The sequence below is a fragment of the Dendrobates tinctorius genome, unplaced genomic scaffold, assembly GCF_039654945.1.
Source record: "Dendrobates tinctorius isolate UK_male_01 unplaced genomic scaffold, ASM3965494v1 ptg000016l, whole genome shotgun sequence".
NCBI classification, from domain to species: Eukaryota; Metazoa; Chordata; class Amphibia; order Anura; family Dendrobatidae; genus Dendrobates; species Dendrobates tinctorius.
This window is the reverse complement of record NW_027361684.1, coordinates 65,220,862-65,239,305: the sequence shown is the minus strand read 5'-3', so window position 1 is coordinate 65,239,305 and position 18,444 is coordinate 65,220,862. Positions and strand designations below refer to the sequence as shown.

Here is an 18,444-nt window from a genome sequence, read left to right as displayed (position 1 = left end):
GGCCACAGGCTGGGCCACTGCCACGGTGACATCTCCCATAGAAATCAATGGGCCCAGCACCGGCCTCTGGGGGTGAGGCAAATACAGTTAAACATTACGAACCTGGGACAGGGGCATAGCAGTGGAGCGCTTGTCAGCCCGCGCCGTGATGCGCAGCAGCGTGATGAGCTTGTCACACTGTGACCTCATCACACTGCTGCTGGCACTGCAGCGCAGAGGAGGCAAAGATGTGTCAGAAAAAGGGATGGGAATGATCAGAGAAGATGTAACCTATTAGGTATCTGGATATAAATGCTTATTTGTATTCCTTCCTATGTCTCATCAGTGCTTAGGTTCCTGTATGGTCAACAATCTGATGATGGCTGGTAACAACTCTCAGTATCTCCTTACTATTGTTAAAGTGAATCCGTCACCTATTTTTTCGCATATAAGCTGCTGGCACTGCCATCAGGGGTCTGAATGTATTCCTGTACTGATGGAGGTTCTGGCACTGCTTTCATGCACTGATGGTGGTTCTGATCATGTAGAAATCCATAACGTTCTTTATGTTAAAACTGAAAAATCCTCAAAACTTAATTTAGAGATTATGAAGAGGGTTCAGTTGAGTTTCCGCTCCAAAAACTCAGTGTAAGTTTCAATTTGTTCACATTGATTTTTTTGGAGGAGAAACTCTCCAAATTGTTATCAAATACTCAAAACTTGGTTCATATAAATACCCCTTAACATTTTTTTGCAGCCATTCAGATTGGTTCAATATGACAAGGTGGCCTAATTCATTAACCCCTTTACCCCCAAGGATGGTTTGCATGTTAATGACCAGGCCAATTTTTACAATTCTGACCGCTGTCCCTTTATGAGGTAATAACTCTGGAACGTTTCCATGGATGGTGGTGATTCTGATATTGCTTTCTCATGACATATTGTACTTCATGATAGTGGTAAAATTTATTTGCTATGAGTTGCGTTTATTTGTGAAAAAATGGAAATTTGGTGAAAATCTTGAAAATTTTGCAATTTTCCAACTTTGAATTTTCATGCCCTTAACCCCCAAGGGTGGTTTGCACATTCATGACCGGGCCAATTTTTACAATTCTGACCACTGTCCCTTTATATGGTAATAACTCTGAAACGCTTCCATGGATCCCGATGAAACTGACATTGTTTTCTTGTGACATATTGCACTTCATGTTAGTGGTAAAATTTCATTCAAATAACTTGCGTTTATTTGTGAAAAAAATGGAAATTTGGTGAAAATTTTGAAAATTTTGCAATTTTCCAACTTTGAATTTTTATGCCCTTAAATCACAGAGATATGGCACACAAAAAACTTAATAAGTAACATTTCACATATGTTTACTTTACATCAGCATAATTTTGGAACGAAAATTTTTTTTGCTAGGAAGTTATAAGTGTTAAAAGTTGACCAGTGATTTCTCATTTTTGCAACACCATTTTATTTTTACGGACCACATCACATTTGAAGTCACTTTGAGGGGTCTATATGATAGAAAATACCAAAAAGTGACACCATTCTAAAGACTGCACCCCTCAAGGTGCTCAAAACCATATTCAAGAAGTTTATTAACCCTTCAGGTGCTTCACAGGAATTTTTTGAATGTTTAAAAAAATGAACATTTAACTTTTTTTCACCAAAAATTTACTTCAGATCCAATTTGTTTTATTTTACCAAGGGTAACAGGAGAAATTGTACTGCAAAAGTTATTGTGCAATTTGTCCTGAGTACGCTGATACCTGATATGTGGGGGGGAACCACTGTTTCGGCACATGGCAGAGCTCAGAAGGAAAGGAGCGCCGTTTGACTTTTTCAATGCAAAATTGGCTGGAATTCAGATCGGACGCCATGTCAAGTTTAGAGAGCCCCTGATGTACCTAAACAGTGGAAACCTCCCACAAGTGACCCCCATTTTGGAAACTAGACCCCCCAAGGAACTTATCTAGTTATGTGGTGAGAACTTTGAACCCACAAGGGCTTCACAGAAGTTTATAACGTACAGCCGTACAATTAAAAAATCATATTTTTTCCACAAAAATGATCTTTTCACCCCAAATTTTTATTTTCCCAATGGAAACAAGTCCCTAAAAGTTATTGTGCAATTTGTCCTGAGTACGCTGATACCACATATGTGGGTGTAAATGACTATTTGGGCGCATGGCAGAGCTCGGAAGGGAAGCAGCGCCATTTGACTTTTTTGGCTGGAATTGAGATCGGACACCATGTCGCGTTTGAAAAGCCCCTGATGTACCAAAACAGGGGAAACCCCCACAAATGACACCATTTTGGAAACTAGAGTCCTCAAGGAACTTATCTAGATGTGTGGTGAGAACTTTGAACCCCCAAGGGCTTCACAGAAGTTTATAATGCCCGGGTGTGAAAATAAAAAAATCATATTTTTTCCACAAACATGATCTTTTAGTCCCCAATTTTTTTATTTTCCCAATGGTAACAGGAGAAATTGGACCCCAAAAGTTGTTGTCCAATTTGTCCTGAGTATACTGATACCACATATGTGGGAGAAAACTACTGTATGGGCACACATTGGGGCTCGGAAGGGAAGTAGTGACATTTTGGAATGCAGACATTGATGGAATGGTCTGCGGGTGTCATGTTGCCTTTGGAGAGCCCCTGATGTATCTAAACAGTGGAAACCCCCAACAAGTGACCCTATTTTGGAAACTAGACCTCCTAAGGAACTTATCTAGATGTGTGGTGAGCACTTTGAGCCCCCCCAGTGCTTCACAGAAGTTTATAACGCCCGGGCGTGAAAATAAAAAAATCATATTTTTTCCACAAACATGATCTTTTAGTCCCCAATTTTTTTTATTTTCCCAAGGGTAACAGGAGAAATTGGACCCCCAAAAGTTGTCCAATTTGTCTTGAGTACGCTGATACCCCATATGTGGGAGAAAACTACTGTATGGGCACACGTCGGGGCTCGGAAGGGAAGTAGTGACGTTTTGGAATACAGACTTTGATAGAATGGTCTGCGGGTGTCTTGTCGCGTTTGGAGAGCCTCTGATGTGCCTAAACTGTTGAAACTCCCCATAATTGACCCCATTTTGGAAACTAGACCCCCCGCGGAACTTATCTAGATGTGTGGTGAGCACTTTGAACCCCCAAGTGCTTCACAGAAGTTTATAACGCCCGGGCGTGAAAACAAAAAAATCATATTTTTTTTTCAACAAAAATGACATTTTTGCCTCCAATTTTTATTTTCCTAAGGGTAACAGGAGAAATTGAACCCCAAAAGTTGTTCTGAAATTTGTCCTGAGTAGGCTGATACCCCATATGTGGGGGTAAAACACTGTTTGGGCGCATGGCTGAGCTTAGAAGGGAAGGAGCACCATTTGACTTTTTCAATGCAGAATTGGCTGGAATTGAGATCAGATGCCATGTTGTGTTTGGAGAGCACCTGATGTGCCCAAACAGTGGAAACCCCCCAATTCTAACTCCAACCCTAACCCCAACACACCCTTAACCCTAATCTGATCCCTAACCCTAGCCCTAATCCTAGCCCTAACCCTAATGGAAAAATGGAAATAACTACATTTTTTTAATCTTATTATTTTTCCCTAACTAAGGGGGTGATAACGGGGGGGCGGGGTTGATTTACTATTTATGGCGGGTTTTTATTTTTGGAAGCTGTCATACGCTAAAAGACGCTTTTTATTGTAAAAATAGTTTTTGCATCACCACATTTTGAGAGCTATAATTTTTCCATATTTTGACCCACTGAGTTATGTGAGGTCTTATTTTTTGTGAGACGAGTTGACGTTTTTATTGGTGTGTTTTTCGGGCACAAGACATTTTTTGATAGCTTTTTATTCAGATTTTTGTGACACAGAATGAACAAAAAGCAGCATTTAAAGAATTTCTTTTGGGGGGTGTGTTTACACTGTTCCACATGCGGTACAATTGATAAGGCGGTTTTATTCTTCGGGTCAGTATGATTACAGCGATACATCATTTATGTCTTTTTTTATGTTTTGGCGCTTTTGTGCAATGAAAACAATTTTATATAAAAAATAATTATTTTTGCATCGCTTTATTCTGCAAGCTATAACTTTTTTATTTTTTCGCTGATGACGCTGTGTGGCAGTTCGTTTTTTGCGGAAGAAGATGATGTTTTCAGCGGTACCATGGTTATTTATATCTGTCTTTTTGATCGCGCGTTATTGCACTTTTTGCTCGGCTGTATGATAATAAAGCATTATTTTTTGCTTTGTTTTTTATTTTCATTTTTTAAGGGGTTCACTAAAGGGGTTAACTAATGGGACAGTTTCATAGGGCGGGTCGTTACGGACACGGCGATACCTAATATGTGTACTTTTATTGTTTTTTTTTATTTCCAAAAAATGAATTTATTAGGGAATATTTTTTTTAAATTTATTTAGCGATTTTTTTATAAAATATTTTTACAATTTTTTTTAACTTTATTACATTGCCCCAGGGGGTACATCACTGTCATGTGACAGATCACTGATCTGTCACATCACAGATCACTGTGACAGATCAATGATCTGACACAGGTGCTTCGCAGGCTTCCTCATGCCTGCGCTCTGCAGGCAGTGAGGAAGTCGGCTCCCTGCAGGCCTCCGAAGGTCCCCGCCGCAATATTGGATCCAGGGACCTGCAGGGAGGGAGGCCCCTGCAGCAGCGCTGCACATTGCGCTGCTGCGGGGGTCTCAGGGAAGCATAGAGGGAGCCCCCTCCCTGCCGATGCTTCCCTAATCCCCCGGTACACTGCGATCGTGTTTGATCGCAGTGTGCAAGGGGTTAACATGTCAGGGGCTGTCCGTGACCACCCCTGACACATAGTGCCGGGTGTCAGCTGTGATAATCACCACGTGAGCGCCGCTAATCGCTATGATGTACTATCACGTCCCTGTTAATTAAGTCCCAGGGCACATGGACAGGATAATACGTCATATGGCAGAAAAGGGTTAAAACAGAGAAATATGTCACACAAAATAGTTAAAAAATAACATTTCCCACGTGTCTACTTTACATCAACACAATTTTGGAACCATTTTTTTTGTTAAGAAGTTATAAGGGTTAAAAGTTGAGCAGCGATTTCTCATTTTTACAATACCATTTTTTTAGGGACCACATCACATTTGAAGCCAGTTTGAGGGGTCTATATGATAGAAAATACCCAAAAGTGACACCATTCTAAAAACTGAACCCCTCAAGGTGCTCAAAACAACATTCAAGAAGTTTATTAACCCTTCAGGTGCTTCACAGGAATTTTTGGAATGTTTAAAAAAATGAACATTTAACTTTTTTTCACCAAAAATTTACTTCAGATCCAATTTGTTTTATTTTACCAAGGGTAACAGGAGAAATTGGACCCCAAAAGTTGTACAATTTGTTCTGAGTACGCTGCTACCCCATATATGCAGGAAAACCACTGTTTGGGCACATGACAGAGCTCAGAAGGGAAGGAGCGCCATTTGACTTTTTCAATGCAAAATTCGCTGGAATTGAGATTGGACGCCATATCGCATTTGGAGGCCCCTGATGTGCCTAAATAGTGGTAACCCCCCACAAGTGACACCATATTGGAAAGTAGACCCCCTAAGGAACTTATCTAGATGTGTGGTGAGCACTTTAAACCCCGAAGTGCTTCACAAAAGTTTAGAATGTAGAGCCGTAAAAACAAAAAATCTTATTTTTTCACAAAAATGATTTTTTCGCCCCCAATTTTTTATTTTCCCGAGGGTAACAGGAAAAATTGGACCCCAAAAGTTGTTGTGCAATTTGTCCTGAGTATGCTGATACCCCATATGTTGGGATCAGGCGCATGTCGTGTTTGGAGAGACCCTGATGTGCCTAAACAGTGGAAACCCCCCCAATTCTAACTCCAACCCTAACTTCAACACACCCCTATCCCTAATCCCAACAGTAACCATAATGGTAACCACAAACCTAACCCTAACTTTAACCCTAACCCTAATGGGAAAATGGAAAATTTTATTATTTTTGTCACACACTAAAAGACGATATTTATTGCAAAAAATAGGTTTTGCATCACCACATTTTGAGAGCTATACTTTTTCCATATTTTGGCCCACAGAGTCATGTAATGTCTTGTTTTTTGCAGGACGAGTTGACGTTTTTATTGGTATCATTTTCGGGCACATGACTTTTTTTATCACTTTATTCCGATTTTTGAGAGGCACAATGAACAAAAACCAGCAATTCATGAATTTCTTTTGGTGGGGCGTTTATATCTGTGTGTGGTAAAATTGATAAAGCCCTTTTATTCTTCGGGTCAATACGGTTACTGCGATACCTCATTTATTTTTTTTTATGTTTTGGCGCTTTTATACAATAAAAACTATTTTATAGAAAAAATAATTATTTTTGCATCGCTTTATTCTGAGAGTTATAACTATTATTTTTTCTGATGATAGAGCTATATGGTGGCTTGTTTTTTGCGGGACAAGATGATATTTTCAGCGGTATCACGTTTATTTATATCCGTCTTTTTGATCGCGTGTTATTCCACATTTTGTTCAGTGGTATGATGATAAAGCATTTTTTTGCCTTGTTTTGTTTTTAATGATTTTCACTAAAGGGGTTAACTAGTGGGACAGTTTTATAGGCTGGGTCATTACGGACGCAGCGATACTAAATATTTGTACTTTTATTGTTTAGTTTTTTTATTCAAATATTGATTGAATGATATAAATATTGATTTTTTTATTATTATTTTTTATTTTTTTAAAATATTTTTACAATTATTTAATTTTTGTTTTATTTCATTCTATGTTTTACACTGTGTTCCACTATGGGACACTCATTTTGTGCAGTCTGATCCCTTATATGGCATACAGATATATGGCTGATCGCGTATGATGTAACATTCCGGCCATGGGCATTAAGTCCCATGGCCCATGGACGGAATAGTACGTCCATTGTCAGAAAGGGGTTAAGAGACGCACCCCACTTATTTATTTTACTCTCTTATGTAGTTCCACTGCTTCCACCGTGCATTACAGACTTCATCACTAATTGAATTACTTGCACATTACAACTGGCATGTGCCACAAATTATAAAAACTTGATTCCAGCTCATCCAGTTGCTCCATGCTCATCTACCTGGTGCTCAGACACTGGCCTCGCCCTGGCCTCTCATCAAGGCTAAAAGAAAAGATTGGAATCCAGCTCAACAGGACTGGATTTTCCTTTTCTTTTTCCAAAGAAAATATAGTGCATACAAAAGAAAAATTTACATGGTCGACATGACACAGTTGAAGCGTTTCGACTGCACTAAGTAGTCTTACTCCTGACTCATCAGGAAGCTGTATTTTGCTCATTAGTTTCTTCTTGCTCTATGAGCATCCGCACGCAGTGTTCACTACTAAACGCCAAGGCGCTTGCAGTGAAAGATTACGTCCTGACACGGTGCGATCGTCAGGACGTAATTTGTGGGCGGATTTAATGCGCAATTTGTACTGAAGGATGGTGTAGGAGGAGGAGTCCCCTCTGTGTATCTTATAAGTATTCTGTAGAGTCTATTAGGGTACATGTGACTGTCATTATGATGAAAAACAAAACATACCTTAGTCCTCCATGTAGCAAGTAGAAAAAGAGTGGCACTCACCATCCTTAAAATTTCACTTTATTTTGGCAATTTGTAAAACATCCAGGTCAGGAGAGTTGTTCGTGGATCAGAGAGCTTGGACGACGATCATTTCATGCTCGTGCGCTTCAACAGGTCCTGGATGTTTTAAAAATTGTCGAAATAAAGTGAAATTTTAAGGACAGTGAGTGACACACTTTTTCTACTTGCTACATGGATTGCATTGTAGTCTTTTTCATGAGTGGGCAACCAGGAGTCTGATTTGGGCAGCCAATAAAGCGGACTGGATTTGTACAATTAATCCAGCATATGTGCTGCAGTGGTGCGGATCATTTTGTCTTGCTTGGCATTTCATACCCTAGTCCTCCATTGGGTGATGGAGGCAACTATCATAGGAACACAAGTCCAATTTTTCAGGCTCCATTTTGCTGTAATAGTGTTTTGAGATTGAGAAACGCAAGCTGACGCTTTTTCATTGATGAATTCAGGCCTCAGAGACCTATGCAAAAATTGTCAAATTATATTATTGTATTATTATTATAATTGTAGGAATACTACAAATATGATGTAATGTTTATCTCCGGCACAATTTCCGGTTTTCCTGGACAGTGAAGCCTTTACTTCTGGTCTTTACTGTGCAGAATAGTGGAATTCCATATAAATATTACATATATATATATATATATATATATATATATACTATATATGTAGTGGCTTTTTGTGACTTTTGTACAATGAAATCTTACCACATGATATCTCTTCACTCCATTGGCCCCAGCTTGTGCTCAATCCACAGGTATGGTCTCCTTTTGCTCTTATCCTGATTAAACATTTCTTTTCAATATTTGACATGGATTGTGGACTGCGCACATCAGAAATTAGCACCTAAAATGCACAGATGTAATACACATTATTGTGATAAGCATTCATATCTGGTTTCTAGAGTACATGCTAAGTAGGTTGAAAAAGGTAATAATCATCACAGAACGTTATAGCAGATATCTGAGATATGCGATAACGTTCTGAATAGTGGGGGTCTGACCTCCACACCTCCAAGACGACCATTGCCTTGCTAAAAAAACTGAGGGTAAAGGTGCTGGACTGGCCAAGCATGTCTCCAGACCTAAACCCTATTAAACATCTGTGGAGCGGAGATGGAAGAGAACCCGTTCTACTAAGCAATTCAGCACATACAAGCAGTCCCTTGCCAGCTTAAGTCCACGCTCTCTGCTGCTAAACAAACTTACTTCGCATCTCTCATATCCTCCCTGTCTCACAACCCTAAACAAGTCTTCAACACTTTCAATTCTCTACTCCGTCCCACAGCACCTCCTCCCCCTCCTCTTATTTCTGCTGAAGACTTTGCCTCCTTCTTTAAGCAGAAGATCGACAAGATCAGACAAAACTTTGACCCACAGCCCCCAATGTCCCTCTTAGCCGCTCAGCCCTGTCCTGCAAAAGCCAGCTTCTCCACCATGACAGAAGATCAGCTCTCCACCCTTCTGTCAAGAAAACACACCTCACCACTTGTGCACTCGACCCACTCCCGTCTCCCCTCATCCCTAGCTTGGCTACAGTCTTCATCCCATCTCTAACACACCTCTTCAACCTTTCACTTACAAATGGTGTCTTTCCCTCATCTTTCAAACATGCCTCAATCACACCCATCCTCAAAAAGCCATCCCTTGATCCATCCTCTGTGTCTAACTATCGCCCGATATCTCTTCTCCCTTATGCCTCAAAACTACTGGAACAGCATGTATATCTTGATCTGTCCTCCCACCTCTCCTCCTGATCCCTCTTTAATCGGTTACAATCTGGCTTCCGACCGCATCACTCAACTGAAACTGCCCTAACTAAAGTCACTAACGACTTACTAACCGCCAAGAACAAGTGACAGTACTCTGTCCTCCTTCTCCTGGACCTGTCCTCTGCCTTCGACACCATAGACCATTCCCTCCTGCTACAGACTCTCTCATCTCTTGGCATCACAGACTTGGCCCTATCCTGGATCTCATCATACCTAACAGACCAAACATTTAGTGTCTCCCTCTCACACACCACCTCCTCACCTCACCCCCTGTCTGTTGGTGTTCCTCAAGGCTCTGTCCTAGGACCCCTACTATTCTCCATCTACACCTTTGGCTTGGGACAGCTCATAGAATCCTACGGTTTGCAGTATCACCTCTATGCTGATGACACGCAGATCTACCTATCCGGACCCAACCTCGCCTCCTTACTGACTGAAATCCCACAATGTCTGTCTGCTATCTCAGCCTTCTTCTCTGCTCGCTTTCTCAAACTGAACATCTTTCCCCCATCTCTCTCTACCCTTCCACCAGACCTATCCATCAATGTCAATGGCTGCTTTCTTTCCCCAGTCCCGCACGCTCAGTGCCTTGGGGTGTTCCTCGACTCTGCGCTCTCTTTCAAACTACATATCCAAGCCCTCGCCTCCTCCTGCCGCCTCAAACTCAAAAATATTTCCCGGATCCGCTCATTCCTCAACCACGAAACCACAAAAACACTAGTGCATGCTCATCATCTCCCGCCTTGACTACTGCAACCTCCTACTTTCTGGCCTCCCCTGTAGCACTCTGGCTCCGCTCCAGTCCATCCTACACGCTGCTGCCCGACTAATCCACCTGTCTCCCCGCTATTCCCCAGCCTCCCCCCTATGCCAGGCCCTTCACTGGCTTCCTATTGCCCAGAGGCTCCAATTCAAAACCCTAACCATGACATACAAAGCCATCCACAACCTGTCTCCTCCATACATCTGTGACATGGTCTCTAGGTACCTACCCGCACGCAACCTTCGATCATCTCAAGATCTCCTTCTCTACTCCCCCCTTATCTCTTCTTCCCACAACCGCATACAATACTTCTCCCGAGATTCCCCCATACTCTGGAACTCCCTGCTGCAAAACATCAGACTCTCACCATCAACGGAAACCTTCAAGAAGAACCTGAAGACCCACCTGTTCCGACAAGCCTACAGTCGGCAATGATCCTCGGTCTACTGAACCACCGCACGACCTGCTCTACCCTCTCCTACTGTATCCTCACCCATCCCTGTAGACTGTGAGCCCTCACGGGCAGGGTCCCCTCTGCTTATGTACTTGTGTGCCCCTTGTCTTACACATGTTTATTATACTTGTCTATATTTCCCCTTTTCACATGTAAAGCGCCATGGAATAAATGGCGCTATATAAATGCATAATAATTATAATAATAATCTGTGGAGCATCCTCAAACGGAAGGTGGAGGAGCGCAAGGTCTTTAACATCCACAAGCTCCATGATGTTGTCATGGAGGAGTGGAAGAGGATGCCATCGCAACCTGTGACACTCTAGAGAATTAAGGCAGTGCTTGAAAATAATGGTGGTCACAGAAAATATTGACACTTTGGGTACAATTTGGCCATTTAGAGGTGTACTCATTTTCGTTGCCAATGGATTAGATATTAATGGCTGAGTGTTGAGTTATTTAGAGGGCACACCAAATTTGCAATGTGATACAAGCTGTACGCTGACATCTTTACATTTGTTCTAATAGCTTCTAGCCACTACTTATGTGTTTGCTGTTTGGAGAACTACAAATTCCAGATACTTTCAGCGAGATGGCTGAGCGGTGCAGAGGCTGCATTTTAAGTGTGGTGCTGCAGTTAAGTGCATAGTTAAACACATTATCATAGTTTAACACAAGAGCATAGTGTGGTATTATCCTAGTTTTTCATTGTTTTTTTGCTTTTATCTGCGCATTCTATCCCCATTTATTATGTGCTCCATGGACAATACTACCAGGTGTGCATCTTATGAGATGTATGCATGCCTTGAACACCTGTTTGAGGGTGAATATATCTGGCCTTGAAGTCCGCATGTTATATGTTTGAAAGCACAGATAATGGATATAAATGTGCAGATTGCAACACTCAGGACCACAACAAACTCGGAGTGGACTTTAGAGCTCACTAAGCATGTGCTGGCTGGGGCCAATGATGTGGAGGTGGGTGAAGATCAGGACCCAGAAGTAGGTAGCTGGGTAACAGCTACAGTAAGGGGTATGGGGAAAAGTGGTAAGAAGCCCAGTCCTGATCTGGCACAACCTAGTAAATATGCCTGTTTGGCTGATATTAGGAAGGCTGGCCCAGGACAGCAGGATGTTGCTCCTAGTAACCAGAAAAACGACTGCTATAGGAAGGAGGGAAATAGGAGTGCAACAAAGGCCAAACAGATGTTGGTGGTAGGGAACTCTATAATTAGGAAGACAGACAGGGTCCTCTGCCACCGAGACCATGAATGCCGAACAGTGTGTTGTCTGCTGGGTGCTTGGGTTCAGCATATTGCAAATAGGATTGCTGGGTGTGACTAGGTACCAATGACAAAGTTAGAGGGAGGTGAAAGGTCCTTAAAAATGATTAAAGGCGAGCTAGGAGAGAAACTGAAGGCCAGGACCTCCAAGGTGGTGTTTTCAAAAATACTGCCAGTGCTATGAGCTTCACTAGAAAGACAGCGGGAGCATAGGAAGATAAATAAGTGGCTTAGAAATTGTTACAGGAAGGAAGTCTTTAGGTTCATGGAGAACTAGGTCGACTTCTTTGTTGGCTACAGGCTTTACAGTAGGAAAGGGCTGTGCCTCTATGGGGAGGATGCAGCTGTGCTTGGGGAAAAAATTGTCAGATGAATGGAGGAGCTTTTAAACTAGGATCTGGGGGAAGGGAGGTAGTTGTGCTAAAAAGGGGATAAATAGAGTAGACCGAGAGTGGGACAGTAGTGGTCAGTGAGGATTCAGAGGGAGATGGGACACGCAAGGAACATAGGATGGTGAGGAGGAGTAATAAATGTGCTAATAGTATTAAATGTCTGCTGGCAAATGCAAGAAGTCTTGCAAACAAAATGAATGAACTGGAGACCCTTATGTCAGCCACTAAATACAATGTCGTGGGCATTAAGGAAACGTGGCTGGATGAAAGCCATGACTTGCTGACAAACGTAGAGAGTTGCACTACATTTAGAAAGGACAGGAAAGACAGAAAAGGTGGAGTTGTGTGTATTTTTGCTAAATCTAACTTAAGACCTGTGCTCAATGACAACACTGGGGAGAGCTGCTGAAATGTAAAGTCAGTGTAAGTAAATTTCCATGGGGTTGGCAATAATAGAAAGCTGCTGATTGGAGTTTGCTACAAGCCTCCTAATATAGCTGAGCAGGTAGAGGATGAAATGCTGCAACAAATGAAAAAGGCAACAAATAATAAAAGGGTCCTTATTATGGGAGATTTTAACTATTCAGACATTCAATGGGACATTGAGTCTCCTGGTGGTGCTAAAAGCTGCAAGTTTCACCACTGTTCAAGACAATTACATTTCACCACTGGTAGATGAACCAATCAGGGGAGGTAATATGCTGGGTCTAGTTCTGTCAAATAGTGCAAATACAATTTCTGATCTACAGGTCAGAGAGTTTGGGATGCAGCGACCATAATATGGTTAGTTTTTCATGTTATTTTCACTCAAACATTCAAAAGGGAAATGCAAAAACCTGGAACTTTAGGAGAGCTGATTTTAACAATTTAAGGGAAGAGCTTAATCATGTAGGACTGAGACCATGTCATGGAAACTGGGAATACTGAACATAAATGGGGTAAATACTGCAAGAATCTTGCAGAAAACTTATATCATCTAGCAATAAAATGCCCAATAATAAAAAGGAACCATTATGGATAAATAATACAGTACAAGGTTTTTTAAGACAAAAACAAAGGGCATTCAAAATCTTGAAGGCTATGAACACTACAAATTATATGATCAATGGGAATTTGTGGTAAACTCCGCGCTGCCGCAAGGAACAATTCCAGGAGAATGTTACAGGTTCACAGTGGTTTATTCAACACGTTTCGGGGATCCCATGCCCCCTTTGTCAGGAAATACCACATAACGCGTTGGAGATTTGTCAGTGTTTAATTTGCTCTAACGCAGACGTACTTCTTGTATTAAACTAGTTATATCAGGCGATGAACTTTGAACCATCGAGCAGACAGTTCATTGGTGAACATGGATGAAAGGTGCCTATTTAACATCATTGCCTTTTCCCTGCCCTCTATTATTATCTTATTATCGTCTTTAAAAACATGGAATCCAAAAATATAAATAAAAACCTTTTTATCTATATTTTTTGGATTCCATGTTTTTAATAAATCTTGAAAAAAGCATGAACTAAATTTTTACATATTGTGGACGGTTGTGCCACTTATTTCCTTTCCTTCAACCTTTGGCTGAGCTTCACCAGCAGGACCTGCACCCGACACACAGATTTCAGCCTCCAATATCGAATAACATGGCGTGGTGAGCTTGAAAAATCCCCCCCTCTCCCCAAGCATTGACAAATCTCCCGACCCAGTTGGCATTCATCCATGGATATTGAGGGAATTGACAGACCGCTGTATTTCATATTATTTCATATTCTTTGACTCTCTTGTAGCAGAGGTGATGTCACAAGATTGGAGGATGGCTGATGTGGTACCGATATTTAAGAGAGGTAAGAAAGTGGATCCATGCAACTACTGTCTGATAAGTCTGACATCAGTAGTGTGCAAAGTTTTTGAGGGCATTATAAGAGATGACCTACAGAAATATATTGTAGAGAATAATATAATAAATGACGACCAGCATGGATTCATGTTGTGTCTAACCAACATATTGGGTTTCTATGAGGAGGTAAGTGCAAATCTGGATGTAGGTAATGCAGCTGATGTGATTTATCTGGACTTTGAAAATGCATTTGATACCTGTACCACATAACAGCCTTAGGCTAGTTTCACACTAGTGTTCTCGGGTGCAGCGCAGGGCCACTGCTTAGCTCCGCCCCCGGCCGTGCCCCCTCCATTCAGCTCCTCCTAGGATCGCATGCCGCTGCATGCGATCAGCATACCCTATACTTAGCATTGAGTACGCTGACCGTGCGCTGGTATGATTTTGCTGGCGCTGCGCCCAGCACACAAAAATGCAACACAGTGCGCAGGATCTTAAAATCTTACCTTGACATTACAATATTGCAAAACAATCTGAATAAGATGACTGAATGGGCAAACACTGGGCAAATGAGATTTAATGAAGATAAATGTAAAGTAATGCACCTAGGACGGAGTAATCCTTTTACTACATATACATTAAATGGGACCATACTTGGGACTACAGAACAGGAGAAGGACTTTGGTATTCTGGTTACAAGTAAACTGAGCAGTCGTACTCAATGTCAAGCAGCAGCCGCAAAAGCAAACATGATTTTAGGGTATATAAAAAGATAGATAAAATCCAGAGATGCCAGCATATTGTTACCCTTTTATAAATCACTGGTGAGGCCACATCTAGAATATGGGATCCAATTTTGGGCTCCACATTTTAAAAAGAATATTCAGAAGTTCGTCAGCTCAAAGGCGAGCATATACATTATTACAAAAGATGGAAGGCCTCTCATATGATAAGAGGTTGGAAAAATTGGGCTTGCTTAGTAAAAAGACCCCTCAGAGGAGATCTTATTTACATGTAGAAACATACAGCTCTGGCAAAAATTAAGAGACCACTGCAAAATTTTCAGTTTGTCTGATTTTTGTCTTTATAGGTATTTTTTGAGTAAAATGTAAATTGCGCTTTTATTCTATAAACTTCTGACAACATGTCTCCAAATTTCTAAGCTCTAAATTTTGTATTTATTTTCAGAAAATGAGAAATGGTCAAAAGAACAAAAAAATGCAGTGCTTGCAAACCTCAAATAATGCGAAAGAAAAAAAGTTCATAATCATTTAGAAACAACAATACTAATGTTTTAACTCAGGAAGATTTCAGAAATCATTATTTTTTGGAATAACCATGATTTTTAATCACAGCTTTCATGCGTCTTGGCATGCTTTCCACCAGTCTTTCACACTGCTTTTGGGTGACCTTATGCAACTTCTGGTAGAAACATTTAAGAAGTTCTTCTTTGTTTGATGGCTTTGACTATCCATCTTCCTCTTGATTACATTCCAGAGGTCTTCAATGGGGTTCAGGTCTGGAGATTGGGCTGGCCTTGACAGGGATTTAATGTCGTGGTCCTTCATCCACACATTGACTAAGATGTGTGGTATGGCACATTGTCCTGCTGGAAAAACCAGTCCTCAGAGTTGGGGAACATTGCCCGAGCAGAAGGAATCACCTGCTTTTCCAGGATAACCTTGTATTTGGCTTGATTCATACATCCTTTGCAAAGAATAACTTCCCCTATTCTAGCCTTGCTGAAGCATCCCCAGATAATCACTGATCTTCCACCAAATTTCACAGTGGGTGGAAGACACTGTGGCTTGTATGTCTCTACAGGTTTCTGTCTAACCATTAGACGACCAGGTGTTGGGAAAAGCTGAAAATTAGACTCATCGGAGAAGATTACCTTACTCCAGTCCTCTATGGTCCAATCCTGATGGTCTTTGGCAAACTTCCGCCTGGCTCTCCTTTGCTTCTCATTGATGAAAGGCTTTTTTCTAGCTTTACATGACTTGAGCCCGCCTCTAGGAGCCTGTTACGAACTGTTCTTGCCATACACTTCACCCCAGCTGCCATTTGCCATTCCTTTTGTAGGTCAATTGATGTCATCCTACGGTTGCTGAGTGACATTCGAATAAGATGACGGTCATCCCGGTCAGTGGAGAGTCGTTTTTGCTCTCTGCTGGTCTGTAGCTTTGTTGTCCCCTACGTCTGCTGCTGCTTGACCTTGTTGTAATGGACTGCCGTCTTAGAAATTTTAAGGATGGAGGCAACATGACGTTCACTCTATCCCTCTGCTAGTAAAGCCAGAATTGAGCCCTTCTTTTTCTCACTCAAAACTTTTCTTTTCAACTCCTTTGGCATGGTTAAAAGTTATTTTTTCATTCCTATTACTTTTGGGATATTACTAGCAATTGTTTTGCCATCCAGCTTGTCTTATTGCAAAAGGATTGTGAACACCACAGCAGGGTTTTTTTTATACTTTCCTTCGTTAAATAAGATTTGGTTCAGGTGATCACCTAATCAGAAGCACATTAAGTAGAATGAGGTGTACTCTGGTTGGAATTCAACTGGAATGGAATGGCTGTCAGACATGTAGATTTTTATAAAACTGTGCAGTGGTCTCTTAATTTTAGCCAGAGCTGTATGTGTGGTCAGTACAGAGGACTTGTACATGACTCATGCCTTCCAAAGGCCATAATAAGGACCAGGGGGCACGCAATACGAGTGGAAGAAAGGTGATTCCGGCAGCTAAATAGGAAAGGGTTCTTTACAGTTAGAGCAGAGAGATTGTCGAATTCTCTACCACAAACGGTAGTAATGGCAGAAACTATAACAGCTGTTGGATGATTTCCTCAATGCACATAACATTAAGGGTTATAGATAATTTAGTGACAAAATGTTTAATTGGTGGGGAGAGGTTAAACTTGATTTTCAACCCATGTAACTATGTAACAGTGTATCAAAGTGTCATATCTTCAATGTTGTCCCATGAAAAGATATAATAAAATATTTACAAAAATGTGAGGGGCGTAATCACTTTTGTGATATACTGTGATATGTATTGGACTCCATAGACAGTGCATAAAATTAATAATTGTGCTTGTGAATGGTCCAAACAGTGATGGGGCAAGATTTTGTATTTATATATTGTATATTTTTTTTTAAAGGGAACTGAAACACTACTAACCAGCAGATATGGGGTTAATCAATAGGTTAACAGTGTTTGAAATCTGCATGGCCACCTTACTAGAGGTAAGACTATTGGGAGGAAATGGACATTACTCCTTCCTGCAGCCTCCAGCTTTAAGTCAGAGCAGCATGGCTGGCGTGTCTTCGGTCACTTCTCAGTCCACAAGGAACGGCAGCTGTTAGCACGCACCGACACTGACTGACAGCATTGAGATTCTGCAGGTCAATGTGCTAAGTTGAGCTTACAACTGTTGCTCACGATGTACTGAGCAGTGACTGAGGCTGCGCTGGCCGCACTTTTATGACTGAAAGCCAGAGGCTGCTTGGAGGAATAAGGTTACTTTCCTCCCAGTATCTGTGTTTCAGTACAGTGGCCACACAACTTTGTAGCCCTATATCTGTGGGTTAATATTGTTTTGGGACATGACAGGTTCTCCTTCAATAATTTTCAATTTATATATAAATGTACAGTCTTCCTCATTTTTCTGGAAGACTGCATAATTAACTGACAGTGACACTTAGGCCGGTGACTGACTTGCGAGAAACTCGCACGAGTATTCACATGTCAATACCCGACACTGCCGCCAGCACTCGGGACCGGAGCGCTCGGCTGCATAGAAATACATGCAGACGCGCACTCCGGACCCGAGTGCCAGCGGCAGTGCCGGGTATTAAGATACGAGACTCGTGCAAGTTTCTCGCAAGTCTGACCCTGGCCTTATAGTCTTCTTCACTAGGAAGACAAGCACGGGAGTGAGTGAACAGTTGCTTCTTCACTGCTGTACCAGTACCTAGTGAAAAAGACAGCCAGTGTAAGGGTCCCGTCTCACTTAGCGATGCACCAGCAATCCCGACAACGATACGACCTGGTAAGGATCGCTGGTTTGTCGCTAAATGATCGCTAGTGAGCAGCCAAACAAGCAGATCTCTTCAGCGACGGAGCAACCAACTAGCGATCCTCGGCACCTTGTCACACAGCAGCGTTTCTAAACGATTCCAGCCTGCGTCCTGAGTTCTGCATCGATGAAGAGATCTCCCAGGCCTTTAGCGCACGATCAGCGATATCCAGTGGGGGAGCCGGTCGCTGCTGCATCACACAAAGTGAGATAGCTGTTGCGTCACAAAATCCG

The 18,444-nt window shown here is 41.7% G+C and overlaps 1 protein-coding gene across 1 annotated transcript in view; it reads right to left on the bottom strand.

The window, feature by feature from the left end:
* The window catches only part of LOC141080595 (granulocyte-macrophage colony-stimulating factor receptor subunit alpha-like), a 130,766-nt gene that overhangs the window by 16,870 nt on the left and 95,452 nt on the right, over positions 1–18,444 (bottom strand). The window contains exon 8 of the mRNA XM_073565922.1: positions 8,354–8,492. Coding sequence (XP_073422023.1) covers positions 8,354–8,492 — 139 coding nt within the window. The remainder of the gene's footprint in view (positions 1–8,353; positions 8,493–18,444) is intronic.